The sequence below is a fragment of the Coturnix japonica genome, chromosome 2 (assembly GCF_054131305.1).
Source record: "Coturnix japonica strain WE chromosome 2, WE-NBRP24, whole genome shotgun sequence".
In the NCBI taxonomy this organism is placed as follows: Eukaryota; Metazoa; Chordata; class Aves; order Galliformes; family Phasianidae; genus Coturnix; species Coturnix japonica.
Genome location: NC_140664.1, coordinates 138,530,998 through 138,550,870, shown reverse-complemented (window position 1 = coordinate 138,550,870; position 19,873 = coordinate 138,530,998). Strand labels below are relative to the sequence as shown.

The following is a 19,873-nucleotide window of genomic DNA, read 5'->3' as shown; positions in this document are numbered from 1 at the left end:
TCCTTCCTTTCTTGTTTGCTTGTTTACATATGGAATGGATTGCTTTGGTGCAGTGGTTCTCAGGGTGGAGCAGAATCTGAAAGTTTCCTTAGTTTTGTCAAATTCCACTTCTGTAACAATCTTGTAGAATTATCTGCAAGTGAAAAGAGCTGTTCCTTGACAACCTACAATGATAACTGACATGAAAAGAGCAGCTGCACTTGAAAGCAGCGCAGGTTTGATGTGTGTAAATTGAATGATGCTTTTATTTCTTGCATCACTGCATTGTCTTGAAAATAACCACTTAGTCCAAGTTTGATTTGATTTTGCTTATACAGTTACTCACCCACTGAGCCTCCTAAAGGCACTCACAGATATATTATTATGTGTTTTTTTTTTGTTTGTTTTGCTGACATTTCTTCCTTTCTTTTGCTTACAATAACACTTCATGTCACTGGCTTAGCTCCTTTTTGGCTCTGGATGTGAATAAAGTGAAAATTTCATAACACATGTAATGACTCTCATTTTTCTAAGCTAGTTAGAGCAGAGAGGTATACATTAGTAAAGGTATTTGAGCAAGGAACAGTGTTTGTCACCCAGGAGAATTCTCAAAAGCAGCAGTGTTCCTAATTGCTACTGATGGCATTGCATATTACTCATTACTAAATGGTAAACATTTTTTAATGATATAAGCAAAGTGGTTATTTTTCCCATCACCTCTCAACTGTTAAGAGGTTCAATATGACAAGGCCAGTCAATCATCTGTGATTCCATTTCACATCTAAACTAAACATGGAAATCTGCATTTTTAGGTATCTAAATATTTTTGGGGTTGACAATGGCGCAGTTGTTTAGAAAATGTTCTCTTTTGAGTACAAATCATGACTTACTTACAGAAATTTATCTTAAAGGCCCATTCCTTTCTTGCTTGGTACAACGCATCAGTGCCTATCTTTTGTTTACATGAAACAGGGATTTTTCTCTGCTCCTAAATACAGCGGAATGTGTCTGCAGTCTTTGCGTAAGGCTTTTTTAGACGTGCAAACCAAGCTTCACTTATGTAATCTGCAGTAGTAGATTTGAATAGCTGTGTCATAGTACTTCTCTTTGGATACTGCAAGTATCGAGACAGATAACTCTGCTCATATCATCCAAAAATATGTACCATTTAGTGGGTGTTACAGGCATTGTGAGTAACTATTTACATACCTGGCATAGCTCTGGATGAATATTAGAAGACAAGCAGAGTTGTTTTAAGTAATGGAATTTTCACCCAGCAGTTCAGCTTTCTGGGACGATTTTCATTTCAGCCTTCAGTTCGTCCCTTCAGTGTCAGTAATCACGATCCTTGGAAAATTGCTCTTCTATAATTAATTGGCATTCTTATAAGAAAATGGAAGGCTAATGACAGAATTACATTAAACCACAGTTATCATAAAACAGTTTTTTTTGAGAGGAAGAGATGTTTCCAGCTGAAATTAATTAAAGATATACACTTCAACAAAAAGAAGATAGGCATTTTAATTAATGGATATTAAAGTGTTTCTTTCTGACAGTGATACTCTTCCTGGTATTTTCCATTCCATGAATATTTACTTCAACTTTCAGTTTAAAGCAGAATTAGAAGGAAAACGTAATACATTATTTTGCATGATGGGGAAACATTTATAGAGGCTTAAAAGACAGGACACTGAATGATGTGTTGCATCAATGAAAGAGGAATACCAGTGCTATTCAACCCATCGAGAACTGATCAGAAAAGGGGTTGCAGGATCTTGAAATCTCAAAGCTTTTAGATGATGGAGACTTCCTTAGAGCAGTCAGATCTGAGGGCAGGTATTTCCCAGGTCTGTGCAGATGGCAGACAGCATGCACTTGTGATCCTGCCAAATAGGGAGATGGGATGAATTGCTTCATTTATGTTCTATTGACGTGTTTACTTTTAGGCTCCCTTCATGCTCCAAACCCTCCTCCCCCACCCCTCTCTTCCCCCCCCAAAAAAAAGAGAAAAAGAAAAAAGGCTGTAATTCATTTGACTTGCATCATATGTCTACCTTAGAATGAGATAAATAATCTCTTAAAATACTGTTTCTGTGCTTTACTAAGAAGACAGTTTAAATGACCCGCTCATTAGAGGCTCTACACTATGAAAGTCATGTAGTAAAACAAATTCAATAAGTTGGAGGTGAAATGCAGTGTTAATAAAGCAAAGCATTAATCATAATGAAAAAAGCATCTCAACTGTACTAAGCTGGTGATGGTAAGTAGAGATGCTGTTAAGTAAAGAGGGAGAAATTCTGGCTCCATTGCTAGTAATTCTCTGAAAATACCTCAAAGAAAAAAAAAGAATGGATATATTGGGAGTTACGGTGATAAGGGAACAGAATAGAATAGCTATAATGTATTCGCAGAAATGTAGTCTTGTCTCCTCAGGCTGGTGCAGACACAGTAGAGCTTGAACACATTGGAAGACATGAACAAGAAAGTTTCCCTTTGCAGTGGAGTCACCATTCTGGATGGTTCAAGAAGAGTTTGGATGTGATGCTAAGGGATATGGTTTAGTGGGGAAACGTTGGTGGAGGTGGATGGTTGATCTTGGAGATCTCTTCCAACCTTGGTGATTCTCTGATTCTGTGAGTAGCTTTTGTGTAAGCACAGATTAATTCTTTTCTCTATGGTATTGGAAAGGGACAGCTTGGATGTGATGAAATTGTAGGGATCTTTGATGAGGCTGAACAAGAAATAATATATATTGTTTTGCAGAGTCCAGAAGTTTGGAAATGATTTAGCCTCACATTTAAAACAAGCTGTGCTACTTCTTCATCCACAGCATAAGTAACTTCCAGTGCTGGGAGATGAGGAAGCTGGCAGTATGCAGAGGTTCACATAAATCTATACAAGTGACAGGAAGGGGCACGTTTCCCTTATGCCCTCCCTGTGCCCAGTTTTCTGTTCTGCCTCAATGCTTGCTGCTGCTGGCTGGGTGCTGGGTTAGCCTGGCTTTGGCCTGGCTCTATGCTTTTTACATTGCTGTTGATTTATTTCTTGTAAATGGAAATTCCAGATTTCAGCCAGCTCTGTCGGGCAGTTGCTCTAAATCACTGAAACTCAAAGTATTTTTATGGAAGGGGCACACGCAGCCAGGAAAGGCAGAGTTTTGCATTGCTTTGTAGATTTTGTTAATGAGTTTGTCATACTCTGCACGCAAATGATCAGCATTGGTAGAACTGATAACGAATGGCCAAAGAGGAGTGAGAATTCCTGAGGAAGTTGCTCAGAACGTGCTGTTGTTTCTGGTACAGGAAGGAATGCTGGTCACTAACAATTGTAACCTCTTTTTTTTTTTTAAACAACCAATGATGAATTAAAAAACATTAGTGTTGTTATACCAGCTCTGGGGGCCGATCGTTCTGAACGTGAAAAATACATCTTCATCTTAAGAGCCACAAGATATTTTCCATGTAGATGGGAAAGACTGAGCTAGAGCAGGCAGTAAGCTCACATGGAGACCATCCCATCAGATCTAGCACTTTGTGCCTTCTGAATTTGCTTATCAGTTAAAAAGCTTTGTATATTGGTATATTGGGATGTGGCTGTTTTTTCATCTGCTCATCAGAAAATCCTTAAATGTCTACCTCTTACCAACCAGAAACATTGCCCTTTGTCATTGCCATAATTTGCTTGATCAATGTAACAACTTCATAGAATGAAACCCTCTTTACTAGAATGTTTTAGAGCTAAGGAAATGCCTTTAAATTCCTTTGTGGAAAAACAGTGTATTGCCATTTCCAAGCTACCTTTATGAACTAAGTAGAGCCTTTGCTGAAGCACAGACTCGTGCTATGCACAAATATGCTGACCACTACAGTCAGAACAGCAGTGTTTGCAGTCTGTTTCGTTGCCTCGTGCATGGATACTTCATCATTTACTGATAGCAGATGGCAGATGGAGTGTTGTGGTCAGCACTGGTCATTTGGTTATCTTTTCACTTTTTCTCTCAAGTGTTTGCGTGATAATAAAGAAAACAAGGGCACTATCTATAAAGAAAAGAAAATGCAATTTTGCAAGTTGAGAGGTGGCCGAGTGCTTTATTAATATCGGCCACTTATAAACCTAGGAAAATATGCATCCAGACATTTTTCTTTTTTTGTGACCCCACAACTCTATTAACTGTTCTGCTGCAGCCTTTTCTCTTCCAGAAATACAGACCCATTTCAAAATGATACGTGCTGGTCTTCATTTGTGAACTTACCACATTTTGGTGTTGAGTCTTTTTTTTTTTTTTTTTTTTTTCCTTTTTTTCCCTTTTTTTTTTTTTTCATGTTGTTCATTTTTTGGGTTGTTTTCTCTTTGTTTGCTTTGGGTTTTCTTTTTAAAGGGTGATGCCTTTTTATTTAATGGGATAATGATTTGATTGGTAGGCCTTGTGACATCTAGTAATTACATTCTTATTAGTATCTATCTCATTCTGATCCTTCCTTGTAGTGAAAACAAGCAACAAATTGCATTGAGATCTGTCCACTAAACCTATTCCATCACCAAAAACATCCTTTTCATAACAAATGAAGCACAGCTGCACTTGACATGTTACAGAAAAGAGAAATTTTGACTTGGTTAGACTTCATAGAATCACAGAATGGGTTGGGTTGGCAGGGACATTCAAGATCATCTCGTTCCAAGCCCTCACACAGACATAAAGTCCAGTGGCTGCAGTCCCCCTCTGGCTGTGCAGAGCCTCTCTCTCCAGCATTTGAAAAACTCATACGCCTTTCTAAATGTACATTTCTTATCTTAGGAATCTGATTTTTAAGTGCTCAGAGGATCTTGGAAGAGTTTTGCACAGTTGTCTTTATTACACCATGCAATGTGCTCAAACACAAAGTGTGCCAACTTGGCTTTGCTTCTGTAACTATTTGGTTGCGAGTCGCATACCAGTAATCTTCCTGCTTTGGTACACTGGCAAATTGTGTATGTATATAAATATTTAAATCCAGCAATTTTGTCCTTACTTTTCCTGTCTATGTAGTACAGCATTTCCTTGTGAGTTGTTCTGTTATATATGCATATTTATACAATTTATTTGTAGTACGGCAATACCTATGAATTTTAATAAAGATCAAAAGCCCTCTGTCAAACAGAGAGAAAGGCTGAGGCCCAAAATAAGGCTATCTTTGCTCAGTTAGCCAATTTTTTATTTGAGAGGAATAAGATAAGCATTGTTGTAATGATATGTATCGAGACATTTTCTTCTGTATCCTTGCCCAGCTCTATCAGTGTGAAATAACCCAGATTCTGATATGTTACTTTACACTTTGCCTCTTCCAATCACGTAGGACATAAAAAATAAAGTGATTTTGTGTTGGCACATGAACTGCGGGTGGAACAATAGTCCTCCACCCTCGATCCGTTTTCTTGAACAGACACCTTTTCCTGTCACTGAGCCAATCTCTAATTTAGAGTTCCCTTAAATGGCACCTATTCCCTTGTTAAAATCTTCTCATGTAATTTTGCTGGTGACTAAAGGCTCTCTGTGAAATCACCATGTGGCTTGCCCAATAGCAAAAGCAATTACAAGTTCCATAAAAGATCTAGTCGCACAGGCGTGCTCTGTTCTTGGTGGAAATAGGTATTTTTTATGAACCAGTTTTCTATGGAAAAGAAACAGTTTCCCCCCACCTGAGAATGCCTGGAAGACCATCAACAAGGGGAAATTACGTGTGTGACCAGTTTTCATTCATTGCTTATTGTCATGTAATATAAGTACATGTCCTCATGTATTTTACCACTTAGACATTTGGTGTTGGAAAAAGATAAGCAATTATATCTAAGGGAAAACAGCTGTTAATTATGTTGCAGTGCAAAATATGAAGCAACTTGACCTAACTGAAACATACACATTGGTGATGTGACTGTTTGTGACTTTACAATATGGAGGAAGCATGAGGGTAGTTTTACCAAAGGACAGCAAGCAGGTGAGCTTGTGTGGGATCCAGTCCTTGCTAGGGAAGACACCAGTCCTTGTTTCTCTGGGTAAGTGAACTTCTGTATCTGTTGCTAGATAGATTGCATGCAGTTGATAATCAGTTGTGTTGATAATCACTAGGATCTTTCATGCCTTTGGTGTTCTGTTGTGTGAATTGGACAGAGGTTTTTCAAGCTGCATGTTCACTGGATAAATACTGGCTTTATTTATGTGGAATCTTAATGAAACACAGATTTCAGCTCCATCTGCTAAGAAGCAATAAGCTAGGGAATGTGCTTGAAAGAAGTTTGTATTTCTTCAAAGAAAGACAAGAGGAGCAGTGTAGTAAGAAAGACAGCCTTAACAGTATTGGAAGAAGGGTGAGGGACTGAGGTCTGAATCTGTGATTCATGTTCTTTCAGAGGTGAACATGCAGTGGAATATTCTGATATATGAACTGTCACCTTGCAGCACTTGGGGGAAGGAGGATCCAGGGACTAAGTGATAAAGCCAGACACGATGGTAAAATGGGATTTAGAAGACAAGATAAAAGAGAGTAGGCTGTGACTAAATACAAACATGCACATCTGTCAGATAAGATCTGGAGATAAGGAAGATTTGTATCTGCAAGATATGGAATGCATCTCAAGTGGCAACACAACCACTAAGTCAAAGAGTTGAATTAAGCTGAAAGAAGTTTTCTGCACTGAAGAGCAGAGAACAAAAGTTACCGAAAGGAAAACAACAACAAAAAAAGAAATGTTCTGGGTCTGTGCATTCATTCTATTGGACATCTCACTGTGTAAAAGACTGATATATTGGGGAAAAAAGTAAATAAAAGGAAAAGAACTGGAATTTGCACAAATAATGAAGACACTTACGATTCCTCACTCTCTGTTAAGAAAATTTAGGAAGCTTGTAAACAGCATGTGTCCACAAAACAGAGGGAGGTAGGATGCTTGGTAATGATATGCAACAGAAAGATTTCTTATGGTAACAGGGGAAAAGTCAACAGGGGTGAATATAGGGCAGTAATTTGAACTCTTATTCTTTCGGCCTCTGTGGCATTCTGTGACAGTGACTTCCCCAGTGTAGTTATGTGCCCCGTTAAATAGTTTTTCCTTTTTTTTTGTTCTTGATCTGCTTGCCTGGTAATTCTACAGATTGTTGCCTGGTTCATGTTATGAGCAGCACTGAGTAAATGGTCCTTCTTCATCTTCTTATCACTGAGAAATTGTTGGTCCTCTGTTGTACATCAGTTGTCTCCTTCCTTAGCTGAGTGGTCTATTCAGTCACTTCTCATATGAAATCCGTTCCATTTCTTGGCAGGGGTTTCTTCTGGACCTCTGAACTTTTTCTGGTTCTCCTCTGTCTTTGTGCAGCCTGACCTGTCATGAAATCAATTCACCTATGCTGTTCTTGAAGTCCTCTTTTGTATTCTTCCAAAGTAACATTTTCTCCTATAAAAGAATTACTGCTGAGAAAAGCAAGAGAGGGAAAATGTAAACTAGGGAAACCAAGTACTTAATTTCTATTGAGTTATAACTTAAAGCAAACTGGTTGTATGACTTAATGTGTGAACATTCATGCATTGCTTTTAGTTGGCTTCTCTGAGCAAGGACAGTCTCTTGTTAAAGCTGGCTACGGAATGTTGTTATTTCTATAGCAACTGCATTTCTCAGCTTGTAAACTAAAAATATATACTCAGTCTGCCCACACTACTGGTGTATTTGTGAACATGACTTATCTTTCCAAACCTTGGTATGCAATGACGGGATGGCCATATCCAGGCCATAGGAGGCTCCTTTACACTCACCAGACAGAGCAAACACATATCCCAGTATTTTCCTGTGCTCTACAAATGATCTGAGGTCCTGTAAGTTAACTTCGGGACATACTGGTTTCTCCCCCCATGCTGAAATGTAAAGAAGAGTGGTTGGATGAAGACTGTGCATCCATCTTTAAATATAAAAAAACAATTGGCCAGTCCCTAAGAGGCATATTAACTTTGTCATCTTCCCAGTCTTGTCTTTTTCTTTTCCTCTGGGAAATCAAAGCAGTTCAGAAATGAATGGTTTTGATTTTATGGGCATAATGTGTGCTCCTAAATGCAAGCTTGAGGGAATGGCCTCAAGTTGTGCCAGGGGAGGTTCAGGTTGGATATTAGGAACAGTTTCTTCTCTGAAGAGGTGGCCAGGCATTGGAATGGGCTGCCTGGGGAGGTAATGGGGTCACCCACCCGGGAAGTGTTTCAGAAATGTTTAGGTGTTGTACCAAGGGCTGTGGTTTAGTGGGGAAATGGTGGTGGTGAGTGAATGGTTGAAGTGGTTGATCTTGGAGGTCTTTTCCAACCTTGATGATTCTGTGATTCTGTCTTTAAAAAAGTCTCCAAGGAGATGAAAGAGTAAATGTGATTTTACTACAAAATAGGGCAGTAATAAAAACGTGGTCATATTTTTGCCAAATTGAAGCCACTGCCCTCTTTTACTACATACTATTCAGCTCAATTTGCTAAACATAAGGTCACTGTGGTTAAAAAGATCATGGTTTAATATCTTTGCTTGATGTGTTCATCAGTGGGACATATTACATTCAAGATAAATATAATTTGTTTTGGAAAACGGAGCAGAGTGTTGAATGGTCTGATAGCTTCATTGGTTTTCACATCAGATCTGCCCTCTGAAATACCAGTACTTTCTAAACTGTGTTAACGCCCCGTTGCAGCAGATATGATGACTTTTAAGTGCCCAATTACCTGAGCACATGCACTGTATAAGAACTTTGTGAAATTACCAGGTAAGTGAAGAAAGTGACAAATACAGGACAGATGCCACTTCCTTGATTTTATTTTCTTCTTAACAGAGGGGCTCTTCCCTTCATTTTGAAACATTCATTTATAGCCTTTGCAGTGTGCCAGTATTAAAAAAAGAGAAAGAGGAACACTTACACAATAAACCCGTCGCCCATCCTGTCGTTTTCCACATCCCCATTGTAATTATTTGAAATCCTTGTGCTTGAGGAGTTTTTCTCCCTCCCAACCCAAATTCTATTTTGGGAGTAGACTTGTAATTGTGTGTTTGTTAATATAGCTGTCTGTTGCCATGAACAAAGTGAGGTCACCAGTTTTCAATTACAGCTTTGCCACAGAATTAAGGGCTTTCAAACAGTTCCTTAAATGTACCATTTCTTTTTACTTTGTATCATTTCATTTTGTTTTGCTCTTAAGTTGTTATCAATCAAAATGATATCAAGGAAAAGTATCTATCATTAGAATAGCATATTTTGATGGGCTGGGAGTTGACTTTTGCGTTTAATACGCAACGTTCAGATGTTCTCCTTTAGAGACTTGGCAAGGGATCTCCTGGAAATACATTGAGAATTAGTGCATATGTACCATTTAAAGAATGTTTTATTTACCTAACTCAGTGTTATTTTTTCTTAAAGCTCATCGGTTGCACATTATGTTGTATTGTATCATCCAGAGCTCAAAATGTTTATATTTTGAATCTGTATTTGTGCACTTTAGAACTTGAGTAGAGTCCAGCAGAGCACTATAATTTAGTTTATCAGTGCTAAAGCTTATAATGCCTTTACAGTACCCATTGATTGTAACCATGCTGGCTTTCTCTCATCTACCCTAAACTCCTTGAAGATTTTTTTCAATCATAGAATCATAGAATTACACAGGTTGGAAAGGACCTTGAAGATCATCAAGTCCAACTGCAGCCTAACCAGCACCCTAACTCTAAAAACCCTCCACTAAATCATATCCCTGAGCACCACATCCAAACAGATCTTAAACACATCCAGGGATGACGATTCAACCACCTCCCTGGGGAGCCTATTCCAGTACTTGATAATAATAATTAACAAATTAATAATTTGTATGTTCTGAATTAGGTGAACAGTTTGAAAATATGAGGCAAATTTCTGATGAATACAAACTGCCACAGCTACCTTGAAATCAGCAGGTTGTGCCACAGTTCAAGCCAGACACAAGGCTTACTCAGAACATCCAACCTGATCTGTGATTCAGTGACCCACAAGGAGTTTGCTGGGTGGTAGGAGGACATTTGGGTGATCTTGGAGGTCTTTTCCAACCTTGGTGATTCTATGATTCTGTGATCTGTACGTCTCCAGTACTTGAAACTCCCAGGAGCTGCATTACTTTCTGATAACTCCAAGCCAGCCATTTCTACAAGGCTGAAGACAAGCACAGAATCGTAAGCAGGGCCATGGAGGAAACAAAATTTATAATATAGAAAACTTGGAAAAAGAAGTTCTGGCACTGCTGAATGGAGAATTGCCATTGGAGTCGTCTCTGCAAGAACTGAAATACAGCAATAGCTGAAACCAGGCCTTCCTGGCCATTGAGACGCATGTTAGTCTGTGTATGTTAACCTGATGTGAGCTCTTATGGAGTGATCTGAAATTTAGTAGATATCATCATCCACTTTTTGGTTGTGAAAGTTCTGGCTCAAGTACTGATGATCCTTTTTGAAGATACTGCTTTAGTGTGTTTGAACACCTTTAATTTTAAGTATTTGTCCAGCAGATGTTCGAAATAAGTACCTTGTTATTTATCTAATTGAGTGGTTTCAGACTACTGTAGTATGAGTTGAGACAAAGACCATCACTGGGGGTCAGCAGTCAGCATTCTTCTACCTCGCTCCAGTTAGGCTTACATACTAAGGCTGACTTAAAAGTCTCATGGCTTAAAATTAAGTTTTCTCTTTTAATGTAACTAAAAAGTTGGAGATGGAAAATTCCATGCAGAGACAACATAGAATGAGTAGTACCTGATAGCCAAGATACCAGAATGAACAAATGCTTCCTATTTACTTCTCATCAGTGGATCTCTTCACAGTCCAGCAGAAAACAAAACACGCTGTTATAGTTGTCTGATGTCTTTACAGTGCACAAAGGGCACTTAGTCCTTTGGTAGGCGGATGCCTTTTGTCATAACAACGAATACACCTGCACTGATGTTGCTAAGTCTTTGGGGGGTATGAATCAGAATCTTAAAACCCATCAGAATGGATGTAAATCATCTAGCTATATGCCTGGTGTTTTGTTTCCTCATCAGCAGAGATGATTTGAAAGGCAGATGTTCTTCTCCTTAAAAATCTGAGATACACCTCTAATCTCCCATATTGTTTGTACCTACAGATGAAATTAGAACTTCCTCCTATTGTCTTTCTCTTATGTCCCATCGTCCCTAACTGACGCATATTGTATAGTCTACTCATTTCAAACAAGGCAACGGCGTTTTCAAGATGAAACTGTTTCTCAAACTGAGAAGTGGCTGAAATCCAAAGATTATTATCGCTCCATCCATTCCTCACAGTGTTGCATATGAGGATTTTCCACATCATGGACACACTTACTGAGGTCTTTTCTTTGATTTCCCACTAGCAGGAGAGATTATCATGACAATTTCTTTTTTGTAATGAGACTAACCTGTAAATTATCATTGAAATTAAAAATAAAATGAGAATTGATGGCTAAGACAAATTTATATGATTCTAAGAATCTTTAGGGCTGGAGATCTTGACAGAGAAAAGTAATTTTGTGATGTTTAGGTGAAGTATAGGGGTGTCCCAGCTTTTTTCTTCTGAAATGCATTTTTTTCACAGAGCATTTATAGCGATATTGAAGAGAAAATTCAAGCTGGCTCTAGTGTAACCAGATGAAATTAACTATTGCTTTATAGCAAGCAGTGTCTTTTCTTTTTTTAAAATAATTATTCTAATTAGAAAGGACAGTGGATATTGATGTGCACAGGAGACTTTGCAAGACAAATGAGAGGCAGAAGGCTGTATGTATGCAGAAGAACCCAGTTTTAATTGGTGATACTTTGGTAATGATACCCAAATAAGGATATGTGAAAGCAATTGAGATCGATGAAAGAAATAGCTTTTCTGTGAAGCACAGAATCAATGTGTGTTCTTTTGCCATGGTTATCTGAGAAGGCAGTAGACTGCGTTCTCCAAGCCAAATTAGAAATTTATTTATGTATTATAGCATGATGTTTGCAATTACATTATATCTGTATGATAAAAATGGTCACAGTTACAGTCTTCATGTTTTAGGGCACTGGCCAATTACGAATCCAATAATTCCAGCAGTTATGGGAGAAGGAAATTGGTTTTGGTAGATGCTACTCCTAAAGGATCAGTAGTGCAATTCACTGAGTCTTTGGTTTCAGAAAACAGAAGATGGGATGAGGTGACAGGGTTGTAAATTTGTATACCCAGACTTTTTCTTTCTTCTGTTCATGGAAAGTGTAGTGCACAGATAATACCATCTTCAGTGTCTGGGAATATCCCAAGGGATAGTGACTGGAATGACAAATGCACTCATTTTTTTCAGAACATTATGTCTTACTCATAGTATAAGACAAATTGCCCAGTAGTTTTAACTTCTTAAGTTCTAGTTTGTGGTGATAATGGCTTTTCTTTTCCTATACAGCTCTTTCCTTTGTTCTAGATCTCACTAACTATTGCTTGCTACAGCTTTAATTGAGATCTGTCTTTTACTCTATGGAAAAAAAAAATCATCTTGCAAAAAGTTCCAAAATGTAAAGTTATATTCATATTGGAGATGATATTTTTCTCCCCCAGGATTTAGAGATATTAAGTCCTATGAAAAGAGGCAACTGTGCTTGAGTATCCTCTGTTCCTTTCCAGGGTGCGCAATGATTTCGACGTCCTCACGAACCGCCTGATAGGCAGCCACGGCTACTGCACTCAGGTAAGGGAAGCATGGAGCCATGGGCGCCTTTGGGCGTGTATTGGAAAAACTCAGCTTATTTTAAATCTGTCACCAACAGGAATTAGTGAACTTGCTGCTGACTGGCAAAGCTGTGTCCAACGTTTTCAACGATGTGATAGAGCTGAATTCTGGAAATGGGAATATCACCATTCTGAAAGGCATCACAAGCCGCAGTGACATTGGTTTGCTGTCTCTCTTTGAGCACTACGACGTCTGCCAGGTACGTTTTCCATTCTTCTGATTTTAATCAAAAAGGGAACAATTAACAACTTTAAAATTGGTTTGGAATGAATATGGAAAGTGAAAAATTATGGGCTTGATTCTGCTGCTCACTCAGATGGTTCCAGTGCTATTTCAGATGCCCGAAGACAAAGCACGGTCAACTTTTGGATGTGGGTCCTGTGTCACACTTCCCTCTGTAGATGGCTTGGGCAGTCTTTGGGCATCTCAGACGATCTGTGCCTACATGTGTTTCTGACTGATCTCCTGCAGTGGCAGTCAGCTTGCCAGCTGACACGTCTGTTTCACTGGCTGCGGTTCCCCTGACTGTATTCACCAGATCTCTGCTGATTATTGTGGAGCTGAGGTGCTCAACTCACACGTGGGTGCTTATATTCTGGTCATGTAAACATATCAGGCTGTATCTGGAGCTGATGCTTACCTTAAGCATCGGTTTTCCATTAGTTTGTGTGACTGGGAGCCAAACTAGTTGCATCACCTAATTCATGCTGGAATGCTGGAAGTTGTCATATTGTGTTAGCAACAATAACAGACAATAGATGTAGCTGGCAACAGAGGCAACAGAATGGGAACATTCCCTTTAATATGTTTTTGAAATTAATATTTTAATTGTGTTTATCATGAATTGAGAAAGATAAATTAAAATTGAAAAGAACAGCCATTAATTTACCTCTGGAAAAACTTACCATGAGGATTTCTCTGATTTCTCCATCAGCAGATCTTATCATCATCACGATGGACATCTTTCCTAATGACATATTCTATCTAAAGCAGACAGTCTTGTGTCTGATGCTGGGATTTTCTTTGATGCCTGTGTTAGATGAGATAACTTTAATGGCCCCATCTGGATCTGCCATCAGTGCCTCTATACAAATTGGAAAGTTATTAGCAGAGAGTCTGTTTGTACTTGTCTAATATAAATGTATGTCTGAAAACAGTGTTAGATTTTCACTGTTTCCCATATGTCTGAAAGCAGTTCCGTTTTCCTACTACTGAAAATTCTACTTCCTTTTACTTCTAATTAATGCAATGCTTTACATCATTTACCAGGTTATAACCAGGCTTAAATTCAGTAAATAAAGCATATCTCAACATTTCCAATTCAGACTAATTCGGAACAAACTGGAGTAAAAATAAATCAGCTTCTGTGTCTATTTGAAGCCCGCTGTCCTTTCCTATAAAGAATGTAACACTTAAAACCTCAAATAAAAAGGTTTTGCACTTCAGTAGCATTTTTTCCACTCTCCAGTGAGGAAAATGACTTCTAAATAGCAAGATGGTCACTGAGGTCAGTGCAGCTAAGAGCTATTTCTTTCTCATCTAAGAGCAAAAAAAAAGTTACCCAGAGAATGAGACAGTGTCTTCCACTCGATCTGCAAATTATACAGTGGAGAGGGTCTATTCTTCCGGCTGGACCTTGGAGTGGGGATCTGCTTTCCAAAGCCAGAAACTCTTAATCGGCTACAGAAGCCCCAGTACATGTTGTCTTCTCTTTTTTGTTGTTGTTGAGTCTACACCAGTTAGGCATCTGATGCCAATTGTCACGCTTTTTATTAAGAACATCTGTGAGCATTGCAGTTCATACATCCTGGAGCACATTGCATGGCCTGACTGAGGGCTGGGCACAAGTCAGTTTGTGCTGGAGTTTGGCTTCAAGCCTGGGCAGACCCTACTGCAGCTTCGATGTAAGGGGACAGATTCTGCTTTCTGTTTCAAACCTATTTGTTTAGAAAATCAAATGGCACTGATAGTTTGTTGTGTTGGAACTGGGAAGAGAATTTGCCTGCGAGACTTTTGAGTGGACTGTTTTCTTCCTCTTTGTCTTTCAGTAAGAAGCTCCAGCCTCCAATTATGTTGCGGCTGTGAGGATGGCTGAAACCAGAAATGGAAAAGAACTGTAATTTATCTTTTTTTTTTCCCCCAGGACTAAGAAGATTTTGAGCATGATCTATGGTGAATCATAGACATTAGAGTTGGAAAACTCCCTCTAGGTCAAACCCAGCCAATTTCTCAGGGGATGACGCAGGATATTTCTGCGTCCTGTTGCAAAGCAGGCTCTCTTTAGAAAGCCCCTATTCATTCTTGTGATTGGAGACCCTGCCCATGGCAGAGGCATTGAAACTAGAGGATCATTCTGGTCCTTTTCAACCCAGGCCATTCTATGATTCTACGATTCTATGAACTATGGCCATTGAATAGCCATTTATTAGTTAATTGTAGTGCATCACAGAATCACAGAATCACAGAATTACCTGGGTTGGAAGGGACCTCAAGGATCATGTAGTTCCAACCCCCCTGCCTAGCAGGGCCACCAAACATACACCTTTACTAGATCAGGTTGCCCAGGGCCCCGTCCAACCTGGCCTTGAACACCTCCAAGGACGGGGCATCCACAACCTCACTGGGCAGCCTGTTCCAGGACCTGACCACTCTTCTAGTAAAGAACTTTCTCCTAACATCCAACCTAAATCTTCCCTCCTTCAACTTAAAACCATTTCCCCTAGTCCTGCTATTATCAGCCCTTTCGAAGAGTTTACTCCCTTCCTGGGAGTAAGTTCCCTTCAGGTACTTTTTTCTCACGTGTCTACTTCAGAATATGAAGAAGTGCAAAAAGAGATTGGCAGGTACCTGCACCTCTGAATGTGGAGATTTTAATGTTATCTCCTGTACAGTTTGTGCTTTGGTCATACTTCCTCATGTTAAACATGATGGTCCATTTACTTAGTTTTCTTTGATTATCTATCTTCCTTCTAATCCAACCTTACCACAAAACACCTTATGGCTATCTGCTAGACCTTTGTGAGCTGATGCAATAGTTGCAACAGCTTTTTCAGCATTTCATCTTGTCCAGAGCTTATTTTTATCGCTCTCCTGTAGACTTCTTCATCCTTACCAACGCATTCAGGAAGAGACATCCAGGCAGTAAATAGTAGGAAAATATTCTTGTGTATTTCATCCCCCTTGTCTAAAATATGGAGTATTCATATATAAGGCACAGTTTTCTTGGCATATCTTCGGAGCTGAGAGCACTGTGAGGGCATGAGAATGAGGTTAATCCTTCTGTCAAATGCCAACAGTAGCAAACAAGAACAAAATGATCTGTCCCTTTTTCACTCGTGATTCCTGAAGAATCCCTCTCTTGCTGATCCAGCAGTCTCATTCAGTGAGCCATGCTGAATGTGTTATCTTTGCTGATTGGAAAAACGTGTGCTTCATATAATTCGTCTGGAACTGTTAAATGTCCAGTCATCACTCTTAGTCTTAGCATTACAGTGTTCAATTTAGACTTTTATTGTAATTACTTGTTGCACATTTTTTTTTTTTTTTTGGACAATGACAGATGGATTTATTCACTGTAATTCATATGCAAACATTTAGTTTTATAGTGAAATTCCACATTTTTATGCAAAAAAGCTAAAAATCCGTACTGTTCCTTCTCTGTAGGCAAGTCACAGATGTTTGGATTTCTTCCCCTTATTCAAGCCACATATATTAGTTCCATCTGATCCTACACATTGAACTGAGAAGACTTCATTAAGATTTAGGGCTTCCTGGTATTTCTTTACTGCTATTTGAATTGTCGAAACATTTCTTAAAGCTGGTCCTGGGCACCTGAACCTGGGCAGGCTTCCCCTTGTCTGCAGGCTGGCAGTGGGTCCATGATAGTCTGAGGAGCTGTGTGGTTCCTGCAGTGGGACAAGAAAAGTAAAGAAGCCAGGTGCAGAAGTGGGCAATGTAGCTGTCGTATGGGACAAAGTCCTTTTTGGTCAGTCTTTGGCTTTGCAATAACATTTTACATGGGAGGTGATAGATGAACAACAGGCAAAGCGCTTATCTCAGGGTCATTCCATAAGCTAGTGGCTCAACTTGAGGGAAGCGCAGGTCTTCTGAATGTCTGATTTCATGGTTTGAACAATACTGGCCAATTTGGCCTTACTTCTGAAATGCTTTCTGAAAGCACTACCAGTATGTACTGTTACACCCCCTACTGTAAGCATTCAAGGATGCTCAGATCTTTTAGATGAGGACTCTGATTCTTCTAGGAGTTGGACTCGACGGTCCTTATGGGCCCCTTGTAACTCAGGATATTCTGTGTTTCTATGATTTTTGGTCTTCCCTGCTCCTGCTCTTAGGAAGTCCTGTTATCACAGAGAAGCCAGCTATCTACCAGGTGACTTCGCAGGCTCACCATACTCCGATTCCTGACAGCATCTGACTCCATGCATCAGCTGTCAGCATTTCAAAAGAGATTGCTTTTTAGTGTTTGTATTTCTGAAAATGAAGAGAAAGCAGTGTTGACAAAGAAATTACAGTCATGTCTTTTCAGAAAGAGAACGAAGCAAAAAAGAACAGAATTTATCCATTAAAATTCCACATGTGGGAAATATTATCTTTGGTCCCTTTGATGAAACCAGCACAATCTGTGCTATAACAAGACCTACTTGAATTATTAAATGCAGCACACATGCTCTGTCTTCTGGCACCTCACCTGTTTATTTGCCCTGTGGAACGTCCTTCCTATAACCTCCTGTGCTGGGAAGTATGTCTGCTAAGCAGGCGCCTCTCTCAGTCAGATGGACTGGATTCAAGTCAAGTCATTGGTGAGGTTGTGGAGGGAGAGGGGTAGAAAGGATTTTTTAACCAACTTGTTTAAGAAAACATAACAAAAAAAAAAAATAAAATAGGCATTTGCAAAATGGAAACCGATAGTTGGTTTTATTTTCTGCTTATTTCTCAGTAATGGGTAGGCAGTAGATGTACATTGTGGATGCGTTCTGCAGGTGACTGTTATTTATGTAAGACATTCATGAGTGCCACTGTGAGCAAAAATATGTGATACTATCAGTTTGACTGAAGCAAAGCTGACAAGGCATTGACCGTATCAGAATTATATCCTTCATTCCTTTCTTTTTAATCCCTCTTTCTCTCTTGGAACTGAAATTTTCTTCAATGAAATCCTATTGCCCTTCTCGTGGACGTTTATTTTCCCAGTAGCCAGTCACTGTTGATGAAATACTGGCATTGATTTCTTATCAACATCCTGCCAAATAACAAACTGTCACAGCGTTTTTATGTAAGACTATAAGACTAACTTAACATTTACACGAACTTTGCCTTGTTTTTTAAAATGCAAAACAGAAAATGTTAAGTCAAATGTTGTCCTCATATCTGTTCATATTGTAGATGTCTGTATTTTGGTCTGGACTGATCCCATCAAACTGTATCTCCTCTTCACTGTTTTTCAAAGCACAGAGGCCAACCTAAATTAGAGGGCCTGCAAATAGATGTTAGAGTTAACTGGACTGAATCTTGACCTATCTTTGTCATTGCAATAAAGCAACAGATTGAAATTAGTATAAATTCCTCCACATGGCCTGAAGGAATGTCGAAGTCCTGCAGTCTGAATGAGGGGGTGATTTCCCCGCGATATTGCTTCACTTGGTGAGACATACAAGAAAAACAACAGAATGGGGCAAGGATAAAGGAACGATCTCGAGGCTGCCTGGCACTTGGAGGTCTTTTTGCCTTACTACAATTGCTATGTTCTCTTAGAGACCTAAGTGAAAAATCAGTGATGCCAAGTCTTTGCTTTGCTTTGGTCATCCTGGGACTGAGCACACATCTCTTTCAGTTCTTCTCCATTAATTATGTACTTTTCCCCCCAGTTTCACAATTAGAAAGGATTCAAAGCTATGGAAAATATCTGTGACTCCCATGTATCTATATTTTTTCTTACTACTGTTAATAAATATCTGGCTAAAAAAATACTTCAATCTCTGCCTGACCCGACATAGGCATTAAATTGTGTATAGTCTGGATGCCGGAAGTTGTGAACCTTAATTTTATGTCTTAATCTAAAATTAAAATTAAGTACATATTAATGAAAATAACTTAAACTTGACAATGTCCCTTAGTAACATGCAAACATAGCAGTTTGTAGCAACAATACAAGTGTAAATGGAGATATAATAGTGATACGATTGACCTGCTGTTTTATCAGTGGTGGTGGAATGGGTCATCTGAGTTTGTTGTCCTTGATTATCCAAGCACTATTATAAGGGTGTCTGTTTTTACATCATTAACTCTTCTGTCCGAACACTGTTGGAACATTGTTTAATGTTAATTCAAACCAGCTAAAGCCATGGCAACGGGAGGAAAAGAGCTGTCAGAACAAACGATAGGCTGTTTGTTTGTTTCATTTGGTATACATATGGCAAAAGCCTTGTTCAGTGAGGAAATAAAGTCTGAATGGTGCACTACCATACACTCATGTTGGCAGTTACATAGGAATAATTCTCTTGTAGTAAATATTTGTCTGATTTAATTTCACCATTGTGCAAATGCACACTGAAGTCATATGTGGAAAAAGACCACCCGTAGTGTTGAAAATGAGCCTTTTGAAAGTGCTTGCTTTAGAAAGGCTGACATTTTCCAAAGATGAGGATTATGTCTCTGAAATTTATGAGCATTCTTACAGGATTTGTAAGGGAGACAATTGCTATTCAGTGAAGTCTCCTTAGGAATTGAAAACATGCAGCGCAAAAAGACATCTAACACATTCCCTCTCTTAATTTTTTTTGCCTTGGCAAAGGTTAGTGAGCAAGCTTGAAAATAAATACTGAATAGTAATGCATTGTTACTTTTTAATGCATTATAGTACTACAAGAAGCAACAGTATAGGATTCTTCTTCTGTTCTTCAAACTAGAAAACAGCCAACGAGCCATTAACAAAAAATAATGATATTTGACTGAACAGATTCATGTCGTGTACTCCTAATTTGCCTTTGGAAGTTAGTGCTGCCAGAGCATTTGTAGGGCAGCTCGCAGCAGGTGGAAGGAAGGGCCCTGCTTTCTGAAGCACTTGCTAGAAGGTTCATACTCAAAGTCAGCTTAAGTGGTTTTGATTCAGATCACGAG

General features: G+C 39.0%; 1 protein-coding gene across 7 annotated transcripts in view; it reads left to right on the top strand.

The window, feature by feature from the left end:
* Positions 1–19,873, top strand: part of MINDY4 (MINDY lysine 48 deubiquitinase 4) — a 65,600-nt gene that overhangs the window by 30,283 nt on the left and 15,444 nt on the right. For all 7 annotated transcript variants that reach the window (XR_001552871.3, XM_015852706.3, XM_015852705.3 and 4 more), the window contains exons 14-15: positions 12,631–12,694; positions 12,774–12,935. Coding sequence is in view for 6 of the 7 variants with exons in the window: in XM_015852706.3 (XP_015708192.1) it covers positions 12,631–12,694; positions 12,774–12,935 (226 nt within the window). In the remaining variant the exon portion in view is untranslated. The remainder of the gene's footprint in view (positions 1–12,630; positions 12,695–12,773; positions 12,936–19,873) is intronic.